This window comes from Callorhinus ursinus, unplaced genomic scaffold, assembly GCF_003265705.2.
Source record: "Callorhinus ursinus isolate GAN/ISIS: 27379988/994484 unplaced genomic scaffold, GSC_fseal_2.0 scaffold3, whole genome shotgun sequence".
NCBI classification, from domain to species: domain Eukaryota; kingdom Metazoa; phylum Chordata; class Mammalia; order Carnivora; family Otariidae; genus Callorhinus; species Callorhinus ursinus.
The window spans coordinates 73864633-73889604 of NW_027397065.1; the positions used below are offsets into that span (position 1 = coordinate 73864633).

At 33.8% G+C, this 24972-nt stretch overlaps 1 protein-coding gene across 4 annotated transcripts in view; it reads left to right on the forward strand.

Annotated features, from left to right (window-relative positions):
* The window catches only part of CDH10 (cadherin 10), a 179079-nt gene that overhangs the window by 142569 nt on the left and 11538 nt on the right, over positions 1 to 24972 (forward strand). For all 4 annotated transcript variants that reach the window (XM_025867446.2, XM_073887002.1, XM_073887008.1 and 1 more), the window contains exons 6-9: positions 10666 to 10853; positions 12623 to 12876; positions 17472 to 17608; positions 22584 to 22705. In XM_025867446.2, the coding sequence (XP_025723231.1) occupies positions 10666 to 10853; positions 12623 to 12876; positions 17472 to 17608; positions 22584 to 22705 (701 nt within the window). The remainder of the gene's footprint in view (positions 1 to 10665; positions 10854 to 12622; positions 12877 to 17471; positions 17609 to 22583; positions 22706 to 24972) is intronic.

Sequence of the window (24972 nt, forward strand, 5' to 3'; positions counted from 1 at the left end):
TGCAAAAAATACCATACTATTAACTATGTAAAATTTTGATCTTTTGTGCCAAAATGTTTGCTGGAGCATGCCCTGGCTTTCAAGTGTCTCAGAGACAAACCCGGACATTTGATTTCCCCATGCAATAATTTTAACTATTGAATATTAGAGATCCTCTTTAGCAAAGTTGTATTTTTCCAAGATATTATAGCTTTGTACTTTTAATGTATTGTGTGCACAGCTGCTCAGCATTTGTCAGTGAGCAGCCCTACAGCATTCAGCTTCTTTTTGCCAGCCTTCAGGGTTGCACACCTAGAGCCCTCAGTAGTCCCATTCCCATATGGGTGGCTAGTCTCTATAGCTCAGGAAATCCTGCTATCCCAGACTTTCCCTCTTCACTTCTGTAATTTGGATACAAAGCTGTCTAGGTCTCATATATTCCCATATCTCTATTTAGCCTCTTATTTTCCTGGAATACATTCTTCATTAGGTTCTTTAAAAAGGCCCAAAGGGAGAGAAATTTGCTGAGTCTAAAACTGCCTTTATTTGGTTATCACACTTGATTAATATGCTGGCGAGGTCCAAAATAATTCTATCATTGAATTTTGATGACATTGCTCAATATTTTTCTAGCATTAGGGGTTACCTTGAAAGGTCCATTGACATTTTAATCCATGTCTTTTTTTTTTTTTTCAACCCCACAGTTAAATATTAGTTTTCAGTTGTGTGTACTTCCTTCTATTTATCCTCTAGCTCACAAATTCCCTCCTTGGATGATTATATATCTTCAGTTTAGCCTATCCACTATTTTTTAACTTTAACTATTATATTGTAAATATCTATTTATTGTATTTGGCTCTATATCAAAAAAGCCCAGCCACTTTTTATATTCTCTGGTGAGATTTTTATTACCGCTTTTACTTCTTAAGGCACACTGAATATATTTTAAAATTTTTTTTATGTGATGTCTCCACATTAAATGTTTTGCTGATCTGATTTAGCTACAGGATTTTATTTGTTTCGTTTTTTTGCTTTTGGAATTTTTTATTATCGTTGCTTTTTCATGCTTTGCTTTTGTGTTCCTCTGATACTCATGTTTCTTTGTGTTGTTATATATAATTGTTACTGGATGTGCTAGGAACACTACCAACACTTTTAAGTGATGCTTGACTTGACAATTATTTGTGGTGTAAATGGGTTTGCTTGTTTGCTTTAACTTTTCACATAGTGTATAATAATTACAAGAGAATATATGTAGTACCACTTTAAATCATCATGAAGACTTTAAAAATAGATTGCATTAAATGTATGCTCCTCAAATTTAATGTTATTTGATATATATATTTATGTATATATGGAGAGATTATTTATAAATGTACATATATCACTTATGTATCACTGAAAACACATTCTTGCTTTCTTATTGTTTATGGCTTGTGAAAATAATATCATACTGTATATAATTATCTGATATATGCCTACTTCCACTTATTATTATGTATCTAACATTCATCCATATTTTTCCCACAAAACTATAGCTCACAGTTTTCACTTTTGAATTATGTAGGAATGTGTGTTATGTAAAAAGTTATTTACCTATTTTCATGCTGTCTGACATTTGGGTTCTCTCTCTCTCTTTTTTTTTTTCATTTTATAAATAGTAATTCCATATGGCATTTCTGCAACTATTCTCATACACATTTCTGGATTTTGTTTATGCTACTATTTAACTTCACATTATATAATCCCATATTGTTTCTTGTTATGGGTTGAATTGCATCCCCTAAAAAATATTTTTTCTCTTTTTTTAAGATTTGTTTATTTATTTTAGAATGAGAAAGAGCGAGAGACCTCGAGTGAGGGAGGGACCGAGGAAGAGGGAGAGAGAGAGACTCTCAAGCAGACTCTCTGCAGAGTGTGGAGCCTGACACAGGACACAGGGCAGGATCTCAGGACCCTGCAATCATGACCTGAGTTGAAACCAGGAGTCAGACGCTCCACCAACTATGCCACCCAGCTGCCCCTAAAAAGCATATTTTTAACTATTAAACCTCAGTACATCAAAATGTGCCCTTATATAAAAATAGGGTCTTTATAGAGGTAATCAATTTAAAAGGAGGTCTTTAGGGTTAGGGCTTTAATCCAATATGACTGGTGTCCTTATAAAAAGGGGCAATTTGGACATAGAGACATTTACACAGGGGAGACACAGGAAGAAGACAGCCATGTAACGGACCTGATGTGCTTACAAGCCAACCAACACCAAGGATTGTTGGCAAACACCAGACGCTAGAAGAGGGAAAGAAGGATTCTTCCCTATAGCCATGACGAAAAGTGTGGCCCTGCCAGATACCTAGAGCTCAGACTTCTAGGCTTTAGAACTGTAAGACAAATTCCTATTGTTTTAAGCCACCCAGTTTTTTGTACTTTGTTAAAGCAACCCTAGCTAATTAATACATTTCCCAAAGTCATTGTGCCAAATTTAACACCCATCAGCTCCACATAATAGTTCCCATTATACCACATACTTTTAATACTTAGTTTTGTCAGCTTTAATTTTTGTCAGTTTAGTAGGTATAAAATGGTATCACATCATGGCCTTAATTTGCATTTGCTTGATTAAAATCCAGTATATTTTTGGTTGACTTTCTTGTTTCCTCTACTATAAACTGTTCATTGTTCATATCCTTGACTAGTTTTTCCAATGGCTTATCTGCCTTTTCTTATGGATCTTTAGAGATACTATGTTTGTCGATATGAAATTATTCTCTTTATTTGTAACATGTTTCACTTTCTCTATATTGTCTTTTATTTATAGAAGTTGTTAATTGGAGCATAGATTGATTTATCAGCCTTTTTTTTAATGCTTTGTTAATCATTTGTCTTATTTTAGATTTCTTTCCCTTACTAAAGATTGCTAAATTATTGGCTTACATTTACTTGTAAATTAAAGTTCTAGAAACAGTTTGTGTGTGTGTGTGTGTGTGTGTGTGTGTGTGTGTGTGTGTGTGAGCTGAGAATTGTTGTAGATAAACAAAAAGATATTGGCTCAAAATTTTTAACTAAAGTTTAGAAGGAAATTAAAGAGCAACCTTTGCAGGATAAAGTTGGAAATTAACACATCTCTGTGTCATCACACTCCCATGTAGGTTAAAGCTGTCTTTAGCAATAAAATAATTTGATTAATATACAGATATGACTTAATATTTTGTAGTTCAAGAATTATTCTGAAACATAAAGGAAAAGGAGGAAACTTACAATATTAATTCAAAGAAGTAATCTTATCATAATCAAGGCATAGAAACCTGCAAACTTCTGGAAGGGCTGAATTAATTTTCATTAGTAAATTTCAAAAGCTTATTTGTAAAGATTGTTGATAAAATATTCCATTAAAATATTAAAGGACTATTTGCTAAGAACATGTATATTCATATAAGTACATATGAATATATATATATGTATGTGTGTGTATCCGTGTGTGTGTGTGTGTGTGCACGTGTCTGGATCTCAACAGGCATTTGAGGCATTTTTTTTTTAAAGATTTTATGTATTTTTCTGAGAGAGAGAGAATGAGAGATAGAGAGCATGAGAGGGAAGAGGGTCAGAGGGAGAAGCAGACTCCCTGCTGAGCAGGGAGCCCGATGCGGGACTCGATCCTGGGACTCCAGGATCATGACCTGAGCTGAAGGCAGTCGCTTAACCTACTGAGCCACCCAGGCGCCCAGAGGCATTTGATATGTTGTCCTATATCTTATGGCACCTAACTCCATCATTTTCCTTCCTTTGTGTCTTTATGAGCCAAGTATTTACAACTGTATTTTCATGGAGCTATAATGTCTTTTGTCTTAAGGTCTCCCTTTTGTAAAAAGCACTTTAAAAACAAAGGTGTGGCAAGTGGTAGTGAAGAAAGGTCCTCCCAGGTGGCATAATTTCAGTGGTTTTCTCATCCATACACAGACTCTCCCTGAAGTCACTGTAGACTGCCTGATGATCCTCTACCATTGTGTTGATGGAAGCCATAGTGTCAGCTCTCTCCCCTAGCGGTGAAAGCTCTTAGGTCTGTAAAAGCATTCTTTAGGTTCATTTGAACCCATAGTGTGAGTGTAAAATGTTGTGAGGGGTGGTTTGTGTCTAGACCATGTTTCCATGAAAAACACAAGTCCTACTTTATTGTGGAGACTAGTTGCTGTTGTATAATTAGTCTGTGGATGATTTGGAGGTTGATATATGTCCTCCTTTCTTCAAGAGGCCATAAAAATAATGATCGATGTTATGGAAATAGCAAATATCCTCAGGCCAAAAGCTGACTTCAGTTTTCTATTTACTTTTGTAGTTTCCCATTTTCCATCAATTTGGGGCTTGTACTTTTTTAAATACCTTTGAATGTATATTTCTAGCTCAATTTATGATCCACAGTTATTGTTTTTCAGTTGAACTGAGTTATCTAGCTTGCATTGCCAGAAGCCTGATTTAATAATTTTTAATCAATGAATTACTATATTATTGTTGATTAAATTTTCAAAACAATGGACAGTAGTAACAAGTTGACCTTTGTGTTTTTCTATGATCCCATTAATCTGATATCTCAAGTTCTGTCTGAGGAAATACTGATCTTACTTTCCTTTCCATTCCTACAATTTAGAATATCAAATCTCCAAGAAAATTTAGTTTATACTAAAGAAAACACTTGTGACCAGTGTTTGGGCATTAGGGTGGTGTTTCATGCTAGTGGAATAAAATTCTAGACCTTTTCAGAGACAGCGATTAAAATAAAAATGTACAGCTATTTTCTAAGTGTGAATTTATAAAATCAGTTTTAATATTATAGTAATATTATAATAACATTATGAAATAATTTTTTCTATTACAATACAGGATTTTCCCTTATGCTGTGAAAACTTAAACATTAATATTATAAATCATAGCATCTAAATTCCTTTTGAAGGATTTGGGCGCCTGGGTGGCTCAGTTGGTGAAGTGACTGCCTTTGGCTCAGGTCATGGTCCCGGAGTCCTGGGATCGAGTCCCGCATTGGGCTCCCGGCTCTGCGGGGAGCCTGCTTCTCCGTCTGACTCTCTCCCCTCTCATGCTGTTTCTCTCTCTCTCTCTCTCAAATAAATAAATAAAATCTTAAAAAAATAAAAAAAAATAAATTTCTTTTGAAGGATACAGATATTTTATTTTCAAAACAAAAATCAATCAACAAGTTAAAAGACAATAAATTACTGTTATTTTTATGTTTATGTCAAAGATATCTTTAGATTTCTTATTTCAAATACAAATAGTTACCTTCCTTCTAGCTTTTTAACACATTTGCATATTATGACACTAGACCTATTCCATTTATTATAAGTTTTGAATACTACATTATATTTACATTATATTCAAAATTATGGTTCTATCTCTATTAAAAGGAATTAGGACTTTGAGATATAACCGACTTTAGGGCTTGGTCACAGAAAATATAAGATGAACCTGTAACATTTTGTGATGCCAGATATTAAGGAAGTGCTAAAAAAAAAAAAAAAATAATGGGGCACCTGGCTGGCTGAGTTGGTAGAGCATTTGACTCTTGATCTTGGGGTTGTGAGTTCAAGCCCCATGTTGGGTGTAGAAATTAATTTAAAAAAAAAGTGATGGAGGCATGTTGAAAAGGCATCGTAAACAACCTAAAAGATCACTCACTGACGAAACCTGTAAGAAATTGCACAGAACGATATATAGGACATAGTATAAAAGAAAATGTCCTTGAGTCCATACTGATGAAAATATATACTAATATAAATAAACAAATGGGAAGAAAGAGCAGCTTTTCCTTTCAGGAGAATTCCAAGAAGTAAATGTGAAAAGAAACAACAAAATAGAAAATCATCATTAGAAAACCACAGTATTAATTATTAAGATCACTGATCAGTACTAAAATTCATGGGCAGATTTTTGAGGAGAAACAGAATATTTGCATAATCTTAAGGTATATCTCCCAAGATATGCATTAATTATTTTAAAAAATTACTTATTAATAAGGGAAGAAACTGACAGAAACAACTTCTTAACCAAGTGATCAAGACATCATATGCTTTCTGGTATATGATACACTGAGACCAGATCACTTCTGTATACTGTTGACAAAAATACAAAACCTCCATCTAATCATGAGAAAATATAAAACAGACCCAGACTGAAAGACATTTTACAGAGTAACTGACTAGTATTCCTTAAAAGAAGACAAGGAAAAACTGAAAAATTCTCACAGATTGGAGGGAGTAAAGAACATGATAACCAATTGCAAAGTAGGATCTCTGAAAAGGCTTCCTTCCTTCCTTCCTTCCTTCCTTCCTTCCTCCTTTATTTTTTGAGGGGGTTGGGGAGAGGTAGAGAGAGAGAGGGAGAGAAAGAATCTCAAGCAGACTCCACACTGAGCACAGAGCCAAATGGGATCGACCTCCTGACCCTGAGATCACGACCTGAGCCTAAATCAAGAGTCAGACGCTCAACAACTGAGCCACCGAGGTGCCCCTCTCTGAAAAAGCTTTGGAAAAGCTGGTGAAATCCAAATTGGAATTAGTTAATAGTAAAGTGATTAAAATACCATTTCCCAAAACTAAACTTAATATAAATGATGGTGAATCAAAAATTAAAAATGAACTTACTAAATGTTATACAGTTAGGTGTGGTGGATCTTGAATTTTAGTCCACTCTATATAATCACTGGACTCTTGTCTGGTTTTGGTATCAGGGTTTTACTGATCTCATAATGAGCTGGGAAAGAGTCCTCATTTTTCTTTTCTCCAGAAGACTTTACATAAGAAGAGAAAATAAGGAATTTTCTGCTTCATGAATGTTCCTTAAAAATATTTGAGCTGCTAAGGGCACCTGGGTGACTCAGTCAGTTAATCGTCTGGCTTTGCCTCAGGTCATGATCCCAGGGTCCTGGGATCTAGTCCTGCATCGGGCTCCATGCTCAGTGGGGAGTCCGCTTCTCCCTCTGCCCCTCCCACTCTCTTTCTCTCTCTCAAAAATAAATAAAATCTTTAAAAAATATTTGAGCTGCTAGTATTTAAGAGGGTAGATCATTTTAAATCATCTATCATATATTAAATGATATTTAATCATGTATTAAATCATATTTTAAATCTAACTTAATTTCCTTTTTAGTAGCTTTGGTATATTTTTAATTATCTTTAGACATTTACCAGTCTAGCTAACTAGTTAATTTTATTGACATATAAGTGTTCATAATACTCTCTAATCTTTTAAATCACTACATTTTCTGTAGTTGCATTTCTTTAAAATAATTCCTAATACTTTTTGCCCCTTCTCCCCTTTCATGAACCATTTTGTCATGTATATTTATTTTGTGAGTGCTTTAAAAAAACTTACTTTTGGTATTTTTATTCTCTTGTTTGTATATTTGTTTTCAACTTGATTACTTTCTGTTTTTATCTTAATTATTTCCTTCTTTTTCTTTGATGGATATTATGTCTTTCTTTTCTAAGTTCTTATGTTTAATGCTTAACTTATTATTTTCAGCTTGTCTTTTCTTTGTATAAAAACACATAAAGTTGTAAATTGCCTTCTCTAAGTAGAATTATTTTCTCTGCCCCATGTTTTAATTTCTTTTCATGTATTTTTCAATTATTTAGGTCTCTATATTTGTATCTTATTTGAACCATCAGTTACATAGGAATTACTTCTAATTTTCTTTTAACTTTTCAAGAATATGAGTATTTTGGAGTGATCTTTTTCATACTAACCTCTGCCTTAATTGTAGCATGGTCAGATAATTTAGTTGATATTGATTTGTTAAAATTTATTCAAACATGTCTAATAATTTAATTCTTGATCAAATGGTTCATGGGATTCAATGGTTCATGCCCGCTTCAAAAAAAATTTGTATTCTCTAGATGGTTTGTGCAGGTCTCATATATATATATATCAATCAAATCTTTCATATTATTATTATTTATTTTGCTAAATATTCCATATTCTTGGTCTAGTTAAATAATCATTAATTTTAAAAAAAGCATTATTAGGGCTATATTTCACATATACTCTAGATCTGAGAATAGATAATCGTGGTATTGAAAATTTTAACAGAAAGCAACTTTTATAGATGTTATAATGTAAATAATGAAATTAAAAAAAAAAAACTATCCTAATATCACTAATAAGTGCTTTCAGTAGAGCAGTGATATTATTTTTGTATTTTAGAAAAGCTATTTCTGATACAGTATAATAAATCAATTTATCAAGGTACTGCTTCTGTAAAATTTAATTTTTTAAAGAATGTTCTTGCAGTAAATAGGTTGAGTTGGTGATGTTCTGTGATAGAAGTATAATGAAACAGATATTTTCAAAAGGAAGAGTCAGAGGTTGCCAGGCAAAGAGTTGTGTGGAAAATCAAACTAATAAAAGCATACTGGAAAAACCTAAACCAAAAAAACCAAAAAACAACAGTGTTGTAGAGAGTATTAATTAAGAGAAAGGATGACAAGACAGAGAAGCCAATTTATGGAGAAGCAGCTTATGTATGTTTTATTTTAAGTATAATGGGACTTTAAGTTTGAAGTTTGAAGCTCTGGATAATTATCCATAAGAGCATTGTTTTCAAAAGGATACTATGGCTGCCGTGTATAATGAGAGTATCTGAGATTTGATTGGATTTAGTTAAGTATAGTTGCTGGTAGACAAGTTAGAAAATTTCTCATTTGTCCAATACACAAATCAGTATATGGTGGCTACTACATTCAAAGAAACAGAACGAGAAAACAATGGCAGAAAAATACAAAGTCCCTGTTTCGCATTACATCTTCATGGTACATATGAATAAATAAGTAAATAATATAATGAGTAGCTATTGCAAGTAATATGAAGAATGGCTGGGAGTGTTATTTTCAATAAGGTTATTTTCAGTAAGGTTATTGATGAAAGCTTCTGAGGAGGTCACAACTGAGCAGTCATCTGGAGAACGTGAGAGCCATCTGAATATTCAGGGACAGGGATTTCTAGAAGAAACAGCAAAGGTAGAGAGCCAACAGGACAGTAGCCAAGGAATGAGTCGAGAGCTGCTTTTAATAGTGTGTTACCAAAAATAGATGGAGAGGAAAATGTAAAAACAAACAAAAAAAAGAACAGGCTCGTGATTAACTGGGGTGTAGTGGAAGCCGAGTCTTACTGATGTCTCCTAGGCAATGACTTTCCAAACTGAGCAGATAGAGGTGCCTGTGTTAGGTTGTTAGGGCTGCCATAATTGGGTGGCTTAAACAACAGAAATTTGTTTTCTCACAGATTTGGAAGCTAAAAGTCTAAGATTGAGGTTCAAGATCAGCAGGGTTGGTGTCTTCTGAGGCCTCTGCTTGGGTTCTAGATGGCTGTCTTCTCCCTGTGTCTTCACATGGTCTCCGCTCTCTGCCTGTGTCCAGATCTCCTTTTCCTGTAAGGACACCAGCCATATTGGATTAGAGCCCACCCTAATGATCCCGTTTTACCTTAATTACTTCAATTACCTCTTTAAAGACCCTGTCTCCTAATGCAGTCACATTCTGTGGTACTGAATGGGGGTCGGGCATCAATATATGAAATTTGAGGAGCACAGCCCCCAAACGCTTACTGTAACACTGTAACAGTGCCATTTTCTCAGATTTGGTAAATTGCATTGTGATTACAAGAGAATAATGCGGGGAGAATCTTATGTGAGGGGAAATGACGTGTGAGAAACAGAGAGAGAAATTTAGGAAATTGAATTTTGACAAGAACACTTTGAAAAGTCCAGTTTGGTGCAAATCTTTCATAGAAGTGACTAAAGGAAAATACACTGGGAAAGATATACTCAGGCAAGAGCATGACTAGCTAAGAGGTCTGGGCTTTACTGTGTATATTAAGGAGAATTACTTAGGGTTTATGAGCATGAATCAGAAGTGTGCTTCAGGTCGATTAATCTGTCAGTAATACGTAGTTTATGATCAGGGGCTAGAACATAAATCTCATTAGCAGTAGAGATTGTTCCCCCTGAAAGCTCATCTAGGTGCATTAGGAGCTTAGCTAAATTCTTGTTTTGCTGTGGAATAGAGAGGAATTTGTCAGAATTGAGTGTTTTCACAGCGACACTATAAAGGGCCTCTTTGTATTTCTCCTACAGACTATACTTTGTTTCTCCTGTCACAAATAGAAAGAGGATTCCTCCCCAGTACAGCTGATTTCAGGGAATTTCATAATGTTCTGTCCTTTAGCTCAAATAACATAAGAGTAGTTAATAACTAAATACAACAAAGGGAAAATGGTTAAATATAAATATTCACTGTATATTCTGGGGTTTGTTGTGATTGTATAAGCAAACACAGGTACCTCTCTGCACTCAAAGCTGATCTCTAGTTATTTGTGCAAATGCAATAAAAGACAATGTGCTCATTTTCAAACCAGAATTCTTAACACTCTTAGAGATTGGTACTCAGTATTTGTAATATGCACAGACCCAAGCCTCCCAAATGCCACTTTTTCCATTCTTAGACCTTAATTTCGTGTTATCCATACCATGTGTATTCAACTCATTAATCAGTCAACATCGATGTAGAGCTTAAGATTTATAATGTTTTCTCATACACAATTTACCTTTGAATATTCTATTGAGAAACCTCTCTCTCTCTCTCTCTCTCTCTCTTCTCTCCCCCTCTTCTATATATTTTGCAGACACCATTCACCTTCGAGTTCTTGAGTCTTCCCCAATTGGCACAGCCATTGGGAGCGTAAAAGCAACTGACGCTGACACTGGGAAAAATGCAGAAGTAGAATACCGAATTATTGACGGTGATGGGACTGATATGTTTGACATCATAACTGAGAAGGACACACAGGAAGGCATCATAACTGTGAAAAAGGTTTACAGCATCAGTTTAAATAAGCACCTGCCCATTTAGCAAATAGAGATTTCATTATGTGCTATCCCCTCAGGCATTATCCATTAGGAGACGTCACTATCAGTCCAAATGTGATTTATATTGTGCACAAGTATGAGAAACACAAAGCCAAAGTTCTCCTTGGACATTTTGACCAAGTGCTTTTGTTGATTGAAACATGAAACCTGAGTTCTTACAAAATTTAAAAGGCAAATTAATAGATGTGTGACTCCATTTCTGAGTCTTGTGAATAAAAGCCCCTCCATAATAACATTGTTTTCTTAAGAAAAAGCAGTTAATAGCTAAAAATGGCAATATATCATCCCAGTTGGAGGCATAAAAAGTAGCATGCCATCTATCCAGATGTATGAAGAAATAATTAGAGCTGCTAATATAAAGAGACAACATATTTTGAAAGATAATTTAATTGTTCACATTTTCCTTTCTGCTATATAAATTAAACTTTTCTGCTAATATATGCTCAGTGTTACAGTTTAAAAGTAACTAGTTTTTTTTTTTATTGTAGAGTCAGTACCACCAGTATAAGAAAAAATTAAGGTCCCGTAAAAGTTAAGGTCCCATAAAAGTTAGATCATATTGAAATGTGCTAAAAACTCTATTGCATGAAGTAACCACTGAAACACTGAGTAATCACAAAACTTTCCAGAGATTCAGTTGCCAAGGCCAAGGTACGCAACCAAATGTTTTTATTTTTTTTATTTTTATTTTTTTAAAGATTTTATTTATTTATTTGAGAGAGAGAATGAGATAGAGAGAGAGCATGAGAGAGGAGAGGGTCAGAGGGAGAAGCAGACTCCCCGCTGAGCAGGGAGCCCGGTGTGGGACTCGATCCCAGGACTCCAGGATCATGACCTGAGCCGAAGGCAGTCGCCTAATCAACTGAGCCACCCAGGCGCTCCTACCAAATGTTTTTAAATGGACAGTGACCAGCAAAGGAGGAAGCAGCTTCTTTGTTGTTTTTCATGCCTGGAAAGTAATAGTAATGCAAGTAGAATCTACTGCTTATTAGATAAAAAAAAAAGGAAGGTTGAAGGAATCTGAATCAACAATGTCTTTTTTCTGTTAACAAAGCATACATTTTAGAAGAGTGAGGGGAGGAGCTTGATTTCATACTTGTGACAGTTACACTACATCAATATTTAAGTTCCATTTTTTTGTTTCATAATGTAACTTAATTACCAAGTTGCTATCAAAGTTTTTGTCTGTTCTCTTTACTCAAGGCTTTCCTTATCTTCAATGTTTCCTACAACTGTTGAAAGTTTTATATTACTCTTCAAAATTTTATAGTTTATGTAGTACCTTGCCATTAAACTGAATGGAAATAATCACAACATAAATGTAAAAAGATAACTGAATTTTTTGCTTACAAACATTAAGCAGCAGCCAATACCTCAGCCCACACACATGCACACGTAAACACACACAGTCTCCCAGCTCATTTTTTATAATGAGTCACACATTATGAGATAGGTTTTAATATCCTTTCCAATTTGTCCAAGATTCAAAATCTAATTTTCCTATGTTCTGAAGTATTATGCATTGAATACATAAAATGAAAATTGAACCCTATCCGAAATGTAAAGGTCGTATTACAATTTTTTATTACTTTTAATTATTTACACTGAACAACCTGACAGAACTCAACCAGGCTTTAAAAATCACACTGTGACTTGAAAAGAACATAGTCCAATTTCCCTCACTCTAATTTGATGATTTATTTATATATACAGCCACTTGACTATGAGAGCCGAAGACTTTACACTCTGAAGGTTGAAGCAGAAAATACCCATGTGGATCCACGTTTTTATTACCTGGGACCATTTAAAGATACAACAATTGTAAAAATCTCTGTAGAAGATGTGGATGAACCTCCTATTTTTAGCAGATCCTCCTACCTGTTTGAAGTTCATGAAGATATTGAAGTGGGGACGATCATTGGTACTGTGATGGCAAGGGACCCAGATTCTACTTCTAGCCCCATCAGGTAAGTATGCCTATGTTTCAGATGAAAGAATGGGAATTAAAATAAATATAGAGATCATGAAAATCTAATTATAGCATTTAATACATTAAAATATATGAGTCTTTCCATGAGTTGTACAAAAATTTGAAGAGCACAGGTGTTTAAAGTAAATTGTCTCTGAATGTTTTGGGGCAAGGCATGCACAGCTTCATCATTTGGTCCAGTTTAAATCATGCCTTTTAGCCTAAAACCTAGCTTGTATCATCTGTCTCTTTCTTTAAGGTATTTGTTGTTCTGACCTGGGTACAGATAAAGGGACACTGTGTCAGCTGTGCATTTACAGTGTAACCAAATCATGTTATTTGTGCTTTCAGTTATTAAAGGATATGTTAAGTTGAAAGTTGTAACAGTTAAAAGAATATAATTACAACAATATTACAATGCAGTTATATTACATTTTAGAAACTCCCCTATACTCCTACCATCAAAGAAGGGAAGGTTTTTGTTTGTTGTTTTTGTTTTGGCTGTATCAAAAAATATTTTAAAAAATATTAAAGCATTCCAGAAAGATCATAGTAATTTCATTTTTTTTTTTTGCTTTGCTTTCTTATGGCAGCCTAAAAATATATGGGATGTAATAAACATACAAATGAGAAGGACTCAAAAGTTTTTATTGACATTTGGTCTATCATTTTAAAGAAATACAGATATCTATATATAATATTGACCATCAAAATGACTGTTCATTTTAAAATGTTAGTGCATGATGTGTTTTGGATTTCATTCATTTCCCTATTCTCAACAGGTTAATTTTGTCTCCCCCTTGTTCCACATGGACCAGTCAAGTAAGGGTTTAAATGATGGTTAACAATTTCCAAGCACACTCTTCTCTGATTCCTAAGAATACAACAGCAGAATGTAGAGAATCTCTAATTTTGTATGCCATGTGACTCTAACTCACATTAAGGTTAAAAGTGCTATAGGTTCTGCCACATCTTCAAGTGAAGTCATATTTCATATATATTAAAATTAGCATTTGATTTATGTAATTTTATCTAAATATTTTCTTTTTTATTTTGTTTTTATGTTTCTTTTAGTTCCAGTGTAGTTAACATACAGTGTTTTATGTTTCTGATGTACAATATAGTGATTCAACAGTTCCATATATTACTCAGTGCTCATCAAGATAAGTGTGCTCTCAATCTCAATCACCTGTTTCACTCATTCCCCATGCACCTCCCCTCTGGTAACCATCTGTTATTCTCTATAGTTTAGAGTCTGTTTTTGGTTTGTCTCTCTCTCTTTCTTTTTGTCCATTTGTTTTGTCTCTTAAATTCCACATATGAGTGAAATCATATGGTATTTATCTTTCTCTGATTGACTTACTTCGCTTAGCTTTATACTCCCTAGGTCCATCCATGTTTCAAATTGCCTAAATATTTTCTTATATTCACATAGAGCATCACAGGTTACATATATGGTAATCATGTACAGCTCCCAGCTGCCAGCACGACTTCCCCATAATTGCCTTTTCCCAAGTCCGTTTGTCTTCATTGAAATTGCTGTATTGCTCAGATATTTTTTTTCCTTTGAAGCTTTTATATAACCAATACACATGTTTAATTTTACCCATTCAATACTTTCCAAGCATTTTCCTGGTGTAGCTCCTAAGTAACTATAACAGGCTGTGTGCTGTGTTCCTGGTTTTAAAGTGGCCTTTTTAAAATTAAATATAATATTTTTAAAAAAAGAGTTCAACTTAAATCCAGTGGTGTTATAAAGTGGCTATATAAAGAAATTCTCCTCGCAAAGAAATAGATTTTGCATCCTCTTATAGACCGATGGTTATTATATGGCAAAATATATCTGGATTTTGAAACAAAAAGGAAATATTTAATCAGAATGCAAGTCTAAGGAAAGAATCCATTTATCTTTACTATATGGTAACAGAATTAATGCTTATTAATGACAAAGTCTATGCCATAAAGTTTGTCATATAATTGAATTTATGCTAACTGATGTATAAAATGCAATTGAATATTTTTGGATGTTAATAATGATAGAACTATAGGTTATATATATATATATAAAATCAGGGATAAAATAGCTTTACTAATGCAATGTATTTATGGGATAGATAATATAATACTGGGCATATTATAAATTGTTTAAGTCATATTATGTATGTTAATGCAATAATCAAAGGGATTTACTTTGTTCTGGAAATGATCTTAAAAAGGAAAATGAAAATTAGCAGACATAATTTGCCAATAGAGAATTGGAAAATATAATTATATCATGTTTGAAAAAGAACCAGGATCTCTCTGTATCTTTAAGATAATTTTGCATAACCCTCTAAATTTTGACATCCGTTTTTAAACTAAATTGTAAGATGGGGCGCCTGGGTGGCTCAGTTGGTTAAGCGACTGCCTTCAGCTCGGGTCATGATCCTGGAGTCCCGGGATCGAGTCCCACATCGGGCTCCCTGCTCAGCAGGGAGTCTGCTTCTCCCTCTGACCCTCTTCCCTCTCATGCTCTCTATCTCTCGTTCTCTCTCTCTCAAATAAATAAATAAAATCTTTAAAAAAAAATAAATAAACTAAATTGTAAGAAATAAGACAAAACACACATAAAATGATTTAACAAGGACAATAATGTTTATATTGATTTACATATTGCAACTTCACATCATATTTCTATAGAAATAAGAAACCTTATTTGCCAAAATACCAAAGAATTCGGTTGTCCTTTTTTTCATTTAATAAATATTTGTGGATCACCATATCAGATATAAACATATTTCTCAAGAAGTTCTCAGTCTGTTAGGGAAGAAGATTCAGTATGAGAAATAATATTCATTGAGTGCTTACTATACTTCAAGAATGATGCTTGGTTTTTTTCATGTTTGATTTTCTGTTTGAAATGTAACTCATATTTTGATGTTGAATTCCTAACACAATGTGGTAAATGATACATTTAGATACTACATTTAGAGATGAGCAGTAAAAGATACTTGGGATGGGAGGAGACAAATAAGCTTCTACTTTAGGTAATCATGAAACACTCAAAGGAGGAGGTAAATTTATGTTGAGTCTTTCAGTAGTAAAATAATTTTGTCAACTTGAGAATTTGTGAATTATTCCAGATATACAGATTCAGTGTTTTGCAAACTTATGTGTGAATGATAAGACCTGCTGTTTGAATGCAAAACTGAATTCATATTGTATTAATAGAGAGGGCTAGAGCTTATTAAGGAGATTTGTTAAATACTGGTCTGTTCCAGTTAGAACTGATTTAAAATAAAACCTAAAATAAGCAGTCCTCCAAAGTAAAATCAAATTAGCTGTATTGATGGCTTAAGTTGTTCTTCAAATGCAATTTATTCAAAACCCAGAATAGGGACTGTAAGTTTCAATTGATTTTTGGAAATATCGTACAGGTTTGGAACATTAAAAGAGAAGAGTTTTATGGCACTTTAAAAATTATTTTGTATTAGTACTCACAAACCACAATTTAAAAATAGTATTTCATAAAATTTTCCTAAAAATAAGTGACAGTTGTGGCTTAGGAAAAGATATGCCATTACTGAATGTTACTCCTGGACTTGTCATCTTTGTTTTGCTTTGTTTATTTTTTTAATATGGAGCATTAAATATAACTTGAGGATTATGCTTGCTAACTCAAGGACTATAAAGCATTTGTAAGCCACTAGGATTGTGAAGTGGCAGGGACTGATGAGGGATATAACTATCTTAAACCTTGCCTGACAATCTCCCAAATAATGGGATTTATCCCAACTATAACAACCTGATTGATAAACGTGGTGTTAGGCTTTAGAATGACACTCAACACAATGTCTTTAATCAATGTGCAGCATAGTTGGTTTCTTATACATAAGCTAAGACTTCATTTTTTAATTTTTTATTTGTTTTCTGAGACTTGGTAAAAATGTGTGAAAACTCCTACCCCAAATTTTCTGTTTTTAAAACATCTTTAGTTAAAATGTATACATTTTTTTAATGATACATATGGTTAAAAACTGAAGCTACATGGGTATCATACCATGAAGTTACTAAACATCATCATAAATTGATAACCTAACTAATCTGTTGAAACTAATGTTGGCTCCAATTTCATCACTATGAAAAAGACTTTGCTTCTGGGAATGCTTTTTTGCATTTGATCCTTACAGTAATTCCTTAACAGAATTTTCAACTCCTAGGTAAGGTCAGTTGGTAATCTAACCATCTGTAATGCCAACTACTTTGTGGAACAAAAAAATACTTCCCAGTCAGTTGAATATGGCAATAGATAGTGATTTAATAAAACAAATATTCAGAAGGCCATCATTTTGAATGCTGAACAAAGTACCAGCTCATGCCTTGGGAAGAGGAGGAAGGTAGAGATGGTGGGTGTGTGTGGGGGGGGGGGAGGAGTTCCTGATGTGTGTGTGCATGTGTTCATGATAAATCAATGAAACAGTTTTCATTCTACATCAGTAATATGTACTCTTATGAAATTATTACATGTTACCGTGTGTGTGTGTTTCCATTACACCATTTTCTCCTACAAACCAATAATACTTCCATGTATTTTTCTTTGCTTTCTATGTTCAGATTTTCCTTGGATCGCCACACTGACCTTGACAGGATTTTTAACATACATTCTGGAAACGGATCCCTTTATACATCAAAGCCACTTGACCGTGAACTATCTCAATGGCACAATCTTACTGTTATAGCTGCTGAAATCAGTAAGATGAATTTTATGTATATAATATTTAACATATATTAGGTTTTATTTCATATTAAAAATAATTTCTTCTCATTATATGCATGAATTATAATTTTAATCTGCTTTTAAAAGTCTTCAAACTAATACTACAATATATATTAACTAACTTGAATTTAAATAAAATCTTGAAAAAAAAGAATAAAGCATTGATTTCAAGCAAAAAAAAAAAGGCTTCTCAACACCTATGATTCTTTTCAATAGTTTCTATATATACTGAGGGATAGTTATAGGTATCCCAAATCAACATTTAATATTGACTAATAAAGATTATTTAGAATTGGGCACTAAAGATATCCTCTTTTGGGGAAAAATAAATGCATTAGATTTATTACATGGGCACTATAAATTAAAATCTATGCTAAATGGTGGGTGCGTACCATTTAACAACAAACATGTATGTAGGTATTATTTCTTCCTTTTTACAGATGAGGAAACCAAGGTATTGTAATAATAGCTAACATTAAGCACACTATGCCAGGTATTATCCTAAGAATTTTATATTAATTTTCTCCTAGTAATATTTTTATTGACCTTATTTAACAGAGAAGGAACTAAGGCTCCAGAGGTTTTGGTAACTTGCCCGAAGTCATGATGCCAGAAGTAGTAAAACTGAGATTTAAAACTAGTCATTCGGTTTCTAGATCCAATACTTAATTCTACACCTAATTTACAAAATTTCATATAAGTAATAACAGGCAAAGCCAGTATTCAAAATCATATCTGTCTCTAATTGCAAAGGTTCTTGCCCATTCACAGGACTTGTGACGTAATTTATGGAGCCCGTTATAAAATAAAACGTCAGACCTCTTGTTAAAAAATGATTAAGACATTTAACATGGCAACGGTAGAGCCTTAAAATAAGCATGGGGCCCTTCTTAGAGTGAGGCCCGGTACAATTGCACATGCTAATGAAGCCCCTTTGTCCACTCATGCAAACGTGTTCATGGTCTGCAATTCCTGTACTGTGATTTACTGGAGTAAAGCAACTCTATTTTAAAAAGAAGCATTAATTAGGGACTGAATCTTGGTGAAAACTAAGCCTATAAATTCCAGACCTGAAATACGAAGCTGAATCCGCAAACATGTATCAAGGTCAAGTTATCTGAAGCCACCATTTCAGGATTTGGAAGGCAGAGCAATGGGGCCAAATTGCCAAAAGTCTCAGAAGGATGGAATGAGGCTGGACAGATCATTAACAATGAATTCAAAGCTTCAGGATAAAATAGTAAACTTAGCTTTCTCCTTAAATCTGGCTCTGAAATACGGATTAACTCCACCATCCAAATGACCCAGTTTTTCCATAGTAAGTTATAAATGGCTGTGCCTTTTAAGGCCAACTGAAGATTTTTTTGAGTTTTTCTTTTAAGGAAAGCTTTTATTTCTATTATCTATCTCCACATCACCACAGTTAGATGTGCCTGACACGGTCCAGTCTGATCATTCCAGAATCATGGTTGTTTGTGCTCTCTGCTTGATTCAAGATTCTAATTCAAGCCTAATGAGTTAGGAATTGCCTTTTCCATTTCAGATACTTTGAGAAATTTAAGTTCTAAAGCTAGCTGAAGTAATTACAATTCTGTAAAAAGCTAAGCCAATTATGTTCTTCTTTTTAAGAACTAAACCTATTTTTTGCCCTTAAGTGATATCAATTTATGGAGTAAACTGCTGGAAATTCCTACCTGCCAAGCCACAAGCAGTCAGAGGCCCATTATGCTGGTCTGGGTATTAAAGGGCTAAGGGAGAGAGGGAAACAGCATATAGGAAATTGTTTTTACTAGATTTTAAGCACTGGGTTTGTGGTAAGTGTGCATTACACCAAGCCCTAAGAGGGCAGAATGACGTTTAAATGCACTTCTTACCAATGTGTTTTCAAGCCCTACCTCTAACAGTTTAATTCCACATTCCACAGCAGTATATCACATCATACGGCAAGTACTACCTCAGGTAATTATTTAGTGCATTATACCATGAAATAACTTCTCCTTTTCTTCTTCAAAAATATTTTTTAAATGCCATTTGGAGAATAAAGAATCTAAAATGAAGGTCATAATTGGATCTTAGAAATCCGTTGTAGAAACTAATGAGTTCCTCTCACCCCATCTGAAAACTTTACTGTAATCATTGCAATACAGTCTGAGAACAGTAGAATAAAGCTTATGATCAAAGAACTCCATTATTTATACCTAGCCCTTGAGAGTGGAAATTCTTGCCCTAAGCAGGTAGAAAAGATAAATCTTTCTAAGGTTAGGATTTCTAGAAAACCATTTAAGCTTTCCTTTTCTTGGATATGGAAAAGACTGTGGATACATCGGAATGCTTTCACATTATAAGATCCTTTACTGCTGATACATTCTTGCTATAGTAGAGTGTGCCTAGATGACTCTGAGAATCAGGTGGTAAATATGCCAACTGCCATTCCATATGACGCTTCTTGGAATGCTTTGTTTTTACTTGTACATGAGCTGCAACATCTACCAGTAAAAAGATGAGTGTAAGCACTGTTGTTTGAGTAGGTGACTCTAGGCCTGATGTTACATAAACACATTTATCCTTGTGAATTTAGCTTTTCATTTGAAGAGACTTTTTGAGCTATCTGTAAAGAAGCTGGAGAGTCTTCATTTTGTGTCCGGGAATGGACTGACAGTGCAGTATTTTAGATCTGATATTGTTCTTATATTGTTCTGCCTCTCTTGACTTCCAACAAGAGTTATATTTGTCAAGACTATTGAAAGAAAATATTCTGCTATGTCCACTAACTATATTAGCTGAAAAGCTCTTGCTAGAAAATATGGAAGAATCATACCTTCTTATTCATACCATAGCAATGCATAGCTCTAGGTAGGTTGTGGATTCATTTGTAGGTGAACCCTTTGTAGGTGAATTCTGGCTATTTGCAAATGGTTTAGGACAAGGGGAGGTAGGAAAAGAGTGGGATAGGATTTTTTTTCTTTTTTTTTCTCCTTTCTCCACTGCTCCCCAAATGTAGTCTGCTTCAGGCCTGTATGAACTGTAGGGAAACTAGTTAATACATGTATTTTTTATTGCGTGAGAGCTTTGTTGTGGAGTAACATAGAATAAGCTGTCAAGTAATGTAAGAAAATGAAAAAGGTATCACGGTGATAATAAAGATGATCTTAATAGTTGACATGTATTGAGTGCTTACCAACCAACTAATACTTTGATAATAGCTTTTGATAGTTTTCGTGCATTAACTGACCTAATTTTTCAAATAACACCATAGATTAGAAGTTCTATTTTGATTTCTATTGGGTAAATTGAGGCATTAGAGAGTTGGAGTAAATTGGCCAAAGGCACACAATGAGTGAATGGTGAATCTGGGAATTCAAGCAGCTCTGTTATACTCCAGGGTCTGGACTCTACAACCACCTGACATAGGAAGAAGTGAACAATAGGCAGCAATACATTAGCAAATGGGAAATCAGAACCTGAGAATGGAATGCACATGGGTGAAAAAGACTAAGACTGGAAAGGAGTGTTAAAGAGAGGATGCCTTTCAAAGTTTCTCTTGAAAAAAAATAAAAGGCAGATAAATACACTTCACATGGATTTAGAATTCTATCTGCCTTCCTTCATATGACTCAACCTTGTAAAGGTCCTTGCTGAGTAATCAGTTCTCCCATATTATTTTTAAAAGTGCTGACTTCATTATTTTAGTAACATTATAATTACATGGAGAGAAAGGAGAAATAAATTATTTTGCATAGTAATATCCTTCCTATCTGTACATGATAATATTTTTTATCCTTGTATTTGAAAATTATATAGATAAAATTAGAAAGTCAGATACATTTCACAAAGGTAAATAGTATGATCCATAACCCATGTTAGTAGAGGCCACTTAATAAGATTGCTATTGTCCCTCACTTAATCTGTTATTTGTTTTTGTTTTATTTTGCTTTGTTTTTAGCTAATTACCTCTTTTCTCCTTTTCTATTGATCTTCAGTTTGACTTTGCTGAAGTCCACACAGAAGTTGAACTACCAAAGACTAAGATTTTGATATCACAAAGGCTGATAAATATAAATTGAATTTAAGATGTCAAAACACTCAGATACCAATACTAGTGTCTAGAAAAGCCCATTTGTGAGATAATGCAATTTTGACTAATACAAGGGTGTTACCCAAGGCTAAGCTAAATAGACATTCATATTTTTAAAATTCCATTTACAAATCAACACAATTTTTAATGCATATTTTTATCTGAAAAATTTGATGCTCTTGATTTTAGTATTTGTAGCAAAAAAATCATAATTATTATACTATATGTTACTATTGAGCTAATTTTGTTATACAAAATTGAGCCTGGATTGTTGAAATGGTACCAGTACAAATTAATGAAACATTCAAGTGCTTATATTTTCCTGTAAATTTCCACCCAACTTGTAAAATTAGTAGCTATATATTAAAATTTCCAAAAGGGGAGTTCGGAGTAGCTATTGGAATACATTTTCGCTATTAAAGTAGTCAGGAGGATGAGTTGTAACATAACAACTACCACTTAGGAGTTAATGACCATGGGCAAGTTGATAGTTTATTTAAAATTATTACTTCGTCCAAAAACTCAGTAAAGCTTAATATAATACTGCATGACAAAGATTTAATAAATATTTGTTCTTATTTTACATATTTGGACCAAGGACACAAATACAATATGAACTCAATTACACTGGATTGTGCTTTTAAAAAGATTTTCCAAAATAATAGTAGTTCTCTGGAGACCAATAATAACCGAATTTATGACTACTTAATTAGACTCTGTAGTAATTTTCTTTATTGTATTTGCTCATTATGTTGCAGAATGAACGCGATGCTTATTTTTATGCGAGCACTTAATATCCACAAGATGCTTATATAAATGAAATCTGGTGCACAAATGTGTCTTCCTAAACAAAGTTTTCCTTTGCCTTTTCTAGACAATCCCAAAGAGATGACTCGCGTGGCTGTTTTTGTGAGGATTTTGGATGTTAACGACAATGCCCCACAATTTGCTGTGTTCTATGATACTTTTGTATGTGAAAACGCGAGACCAGGGCAGGTGAGCACCCATAGGACTTAAAAGCTTTGGAAGATTTTAACAGCTTGTTAAATGTTTTCTTTTCCCAATCTTAAGAAGAATAAGTAAACAGAGATAAAAACGGTCATGTAAGTCCCAGTAATATAAAAAAAAAAAAGACTGATATTTTTAGGATTCTAAATGACACTATAGCATGTTTCACATTTCTTTTGTGACATTCTAATGAAAATATAAGATTTTATTGTTGCCACAAAAATTAAGGTGTAAGAAGAAAAAACTTTCACTTTTTAACTTTTCACAAACAAAACCAGGAAAAAAAAAAAAAACCTCTGCTGTTTCTCTAGGTAAATATTGATACCTGCTAGAAGAGATGGGAGGTGGAAGTTAGGAGAAACACAGCGACAGATTCATGGGATCAGTGAAAGAGTGCATCAATATTCCAATGTATGCAAATGATTTCAAAGCAGGGCCGCAGGATTCACTCCTTAAATTTATACTTTTATTTCATCATTATAGCAACACTTAAGAGTGCTTCATGACTTAGTTTTTGTCCTTTAAAACATTCTTCCTACATCAGCTTTGTTTATAACTCTTTAAGTCTTTTCCTCAGTGGACTCATTTTGTTGTTTGAAAAGCTACAGTGTATATGGCTGAAAGAAATGCTCCTAATTGGTTTGAGTGCTATCTTCACAGAAGGAAGCGGCATGTTATAAATAATAATTGGGAATCAAATGTGTTTTATTAAAGAAAGAGTAGCCATCACAAAACTGCATTGTGTTTTCACATCATTTGATGCTCTTTATAAACATCAATGTCATCGTTACATTTTTATGCAAATTACGTTGTGGGATAACACAAATTCTTCCTTCTGAAGATTCTAACAGGAATTCAATAGCCTGTCTATTGTTTGAAATGGCGAAATTGCTGCCATTGGATTCATTTTTTTTATTTGAAAATGTTATGGAAATGTTTAATTTGGAATATTTAAATGACAAAGCTACTTCCGACCTACTTCGTAATGAAACAGTGTTTGCCCTGAAAATACCATTCCAAATAGTCCTCTGCTTGGCAGGCTCAGCATGGTATAAGTTGAAGCCTTTTCTCTAAGAGATAAATTACCCACTTTACAACAGCTGCATGCATAGCTTCCTCTATGGTTATTCTATTTGATTTTTAAGAGATATCTTTTCAGAGCATTTGAGTCATTTTAAATACTGATTTCCAAATGTATTCACAATATACCAAATAAGGGATGGTGTTTTTTTTTTTCTTATGCCTCTTAAAAAAAAAAATAAATAAACTAAATCTGGTTCAGTAACTTTATATTTTTTGGATTTTAAAAACCAGTTGGCATATTGCAGGAAAATAATAAAAGCAAAGACAATTTTAATTTAAAAAGTAGCCTTTTGACAAACTTGATAGGAATAACATGATTAGTAATTTTGTCTAATTGGCTGAATGTGCAATAGCCTCCCATAGTAGCTATTTTTAATAAGATCAGTTTGTTAAATGCCATTTTGGTCTCTTGGCTGATAAATGGTCACTTAAACTAAACTGTTAGGTACTCAGTGATGGAATTCTAGATTACAACAGCCCAGCAGGCAAAACCAAGGTGTTTATTTGGAAAAGTCCTTCACTGAACCTTCTTTGAGATTTATTTGTTAACTTTCTCCCCTCCCTCTAGGGAAGTAGGAGCTTGTTAGGACGTCTGGGTGTAATTTAGTTATTTATAGAGTATTTCAACCCACTCAATTCTTCTCTGAATTAAGTACTGTTTTAAAATAGCACTGAACACGATAAAATAAATAAATAAATAAATAAATAAATAAATAAATAAATAAATAAATAAAAAGTAGCACTTCGAACAAGGACATAGGAAATGATTCCATCTATTTGTGTGGACAAAATGAGAGGACAGGTAAAGTTAACTGCCATCCCCTCTTTCTTTTCTGCCTCTTCCGTTCTCTAAAGGTAGAAGACTTTCCTCCTTGGAAAAGAGGCAACTTAAACTTGATGTAAATTAACAGTCACCTCTTGTGCCTGCACTAGGCTACCTGACTCCCCATCTTTTCCACCTCAGGAAGTCCCTTGGGAAAGGAGAGGAGAGAAGACTGGCTGTTTCAGTTTTCTTTCATTTTCCCTCATGCATGCCTCACTCCTTCAGTCAATAAAGCATATTTTAATAATTTTTCATCTTTATGGGAAGGAAATACTATTTCAAAGCAGGGCCGCAGGATTCCCAGAGAGTTCCCCAGGGAGGACTTCTGCTTGTATTTACCCACAGGTAG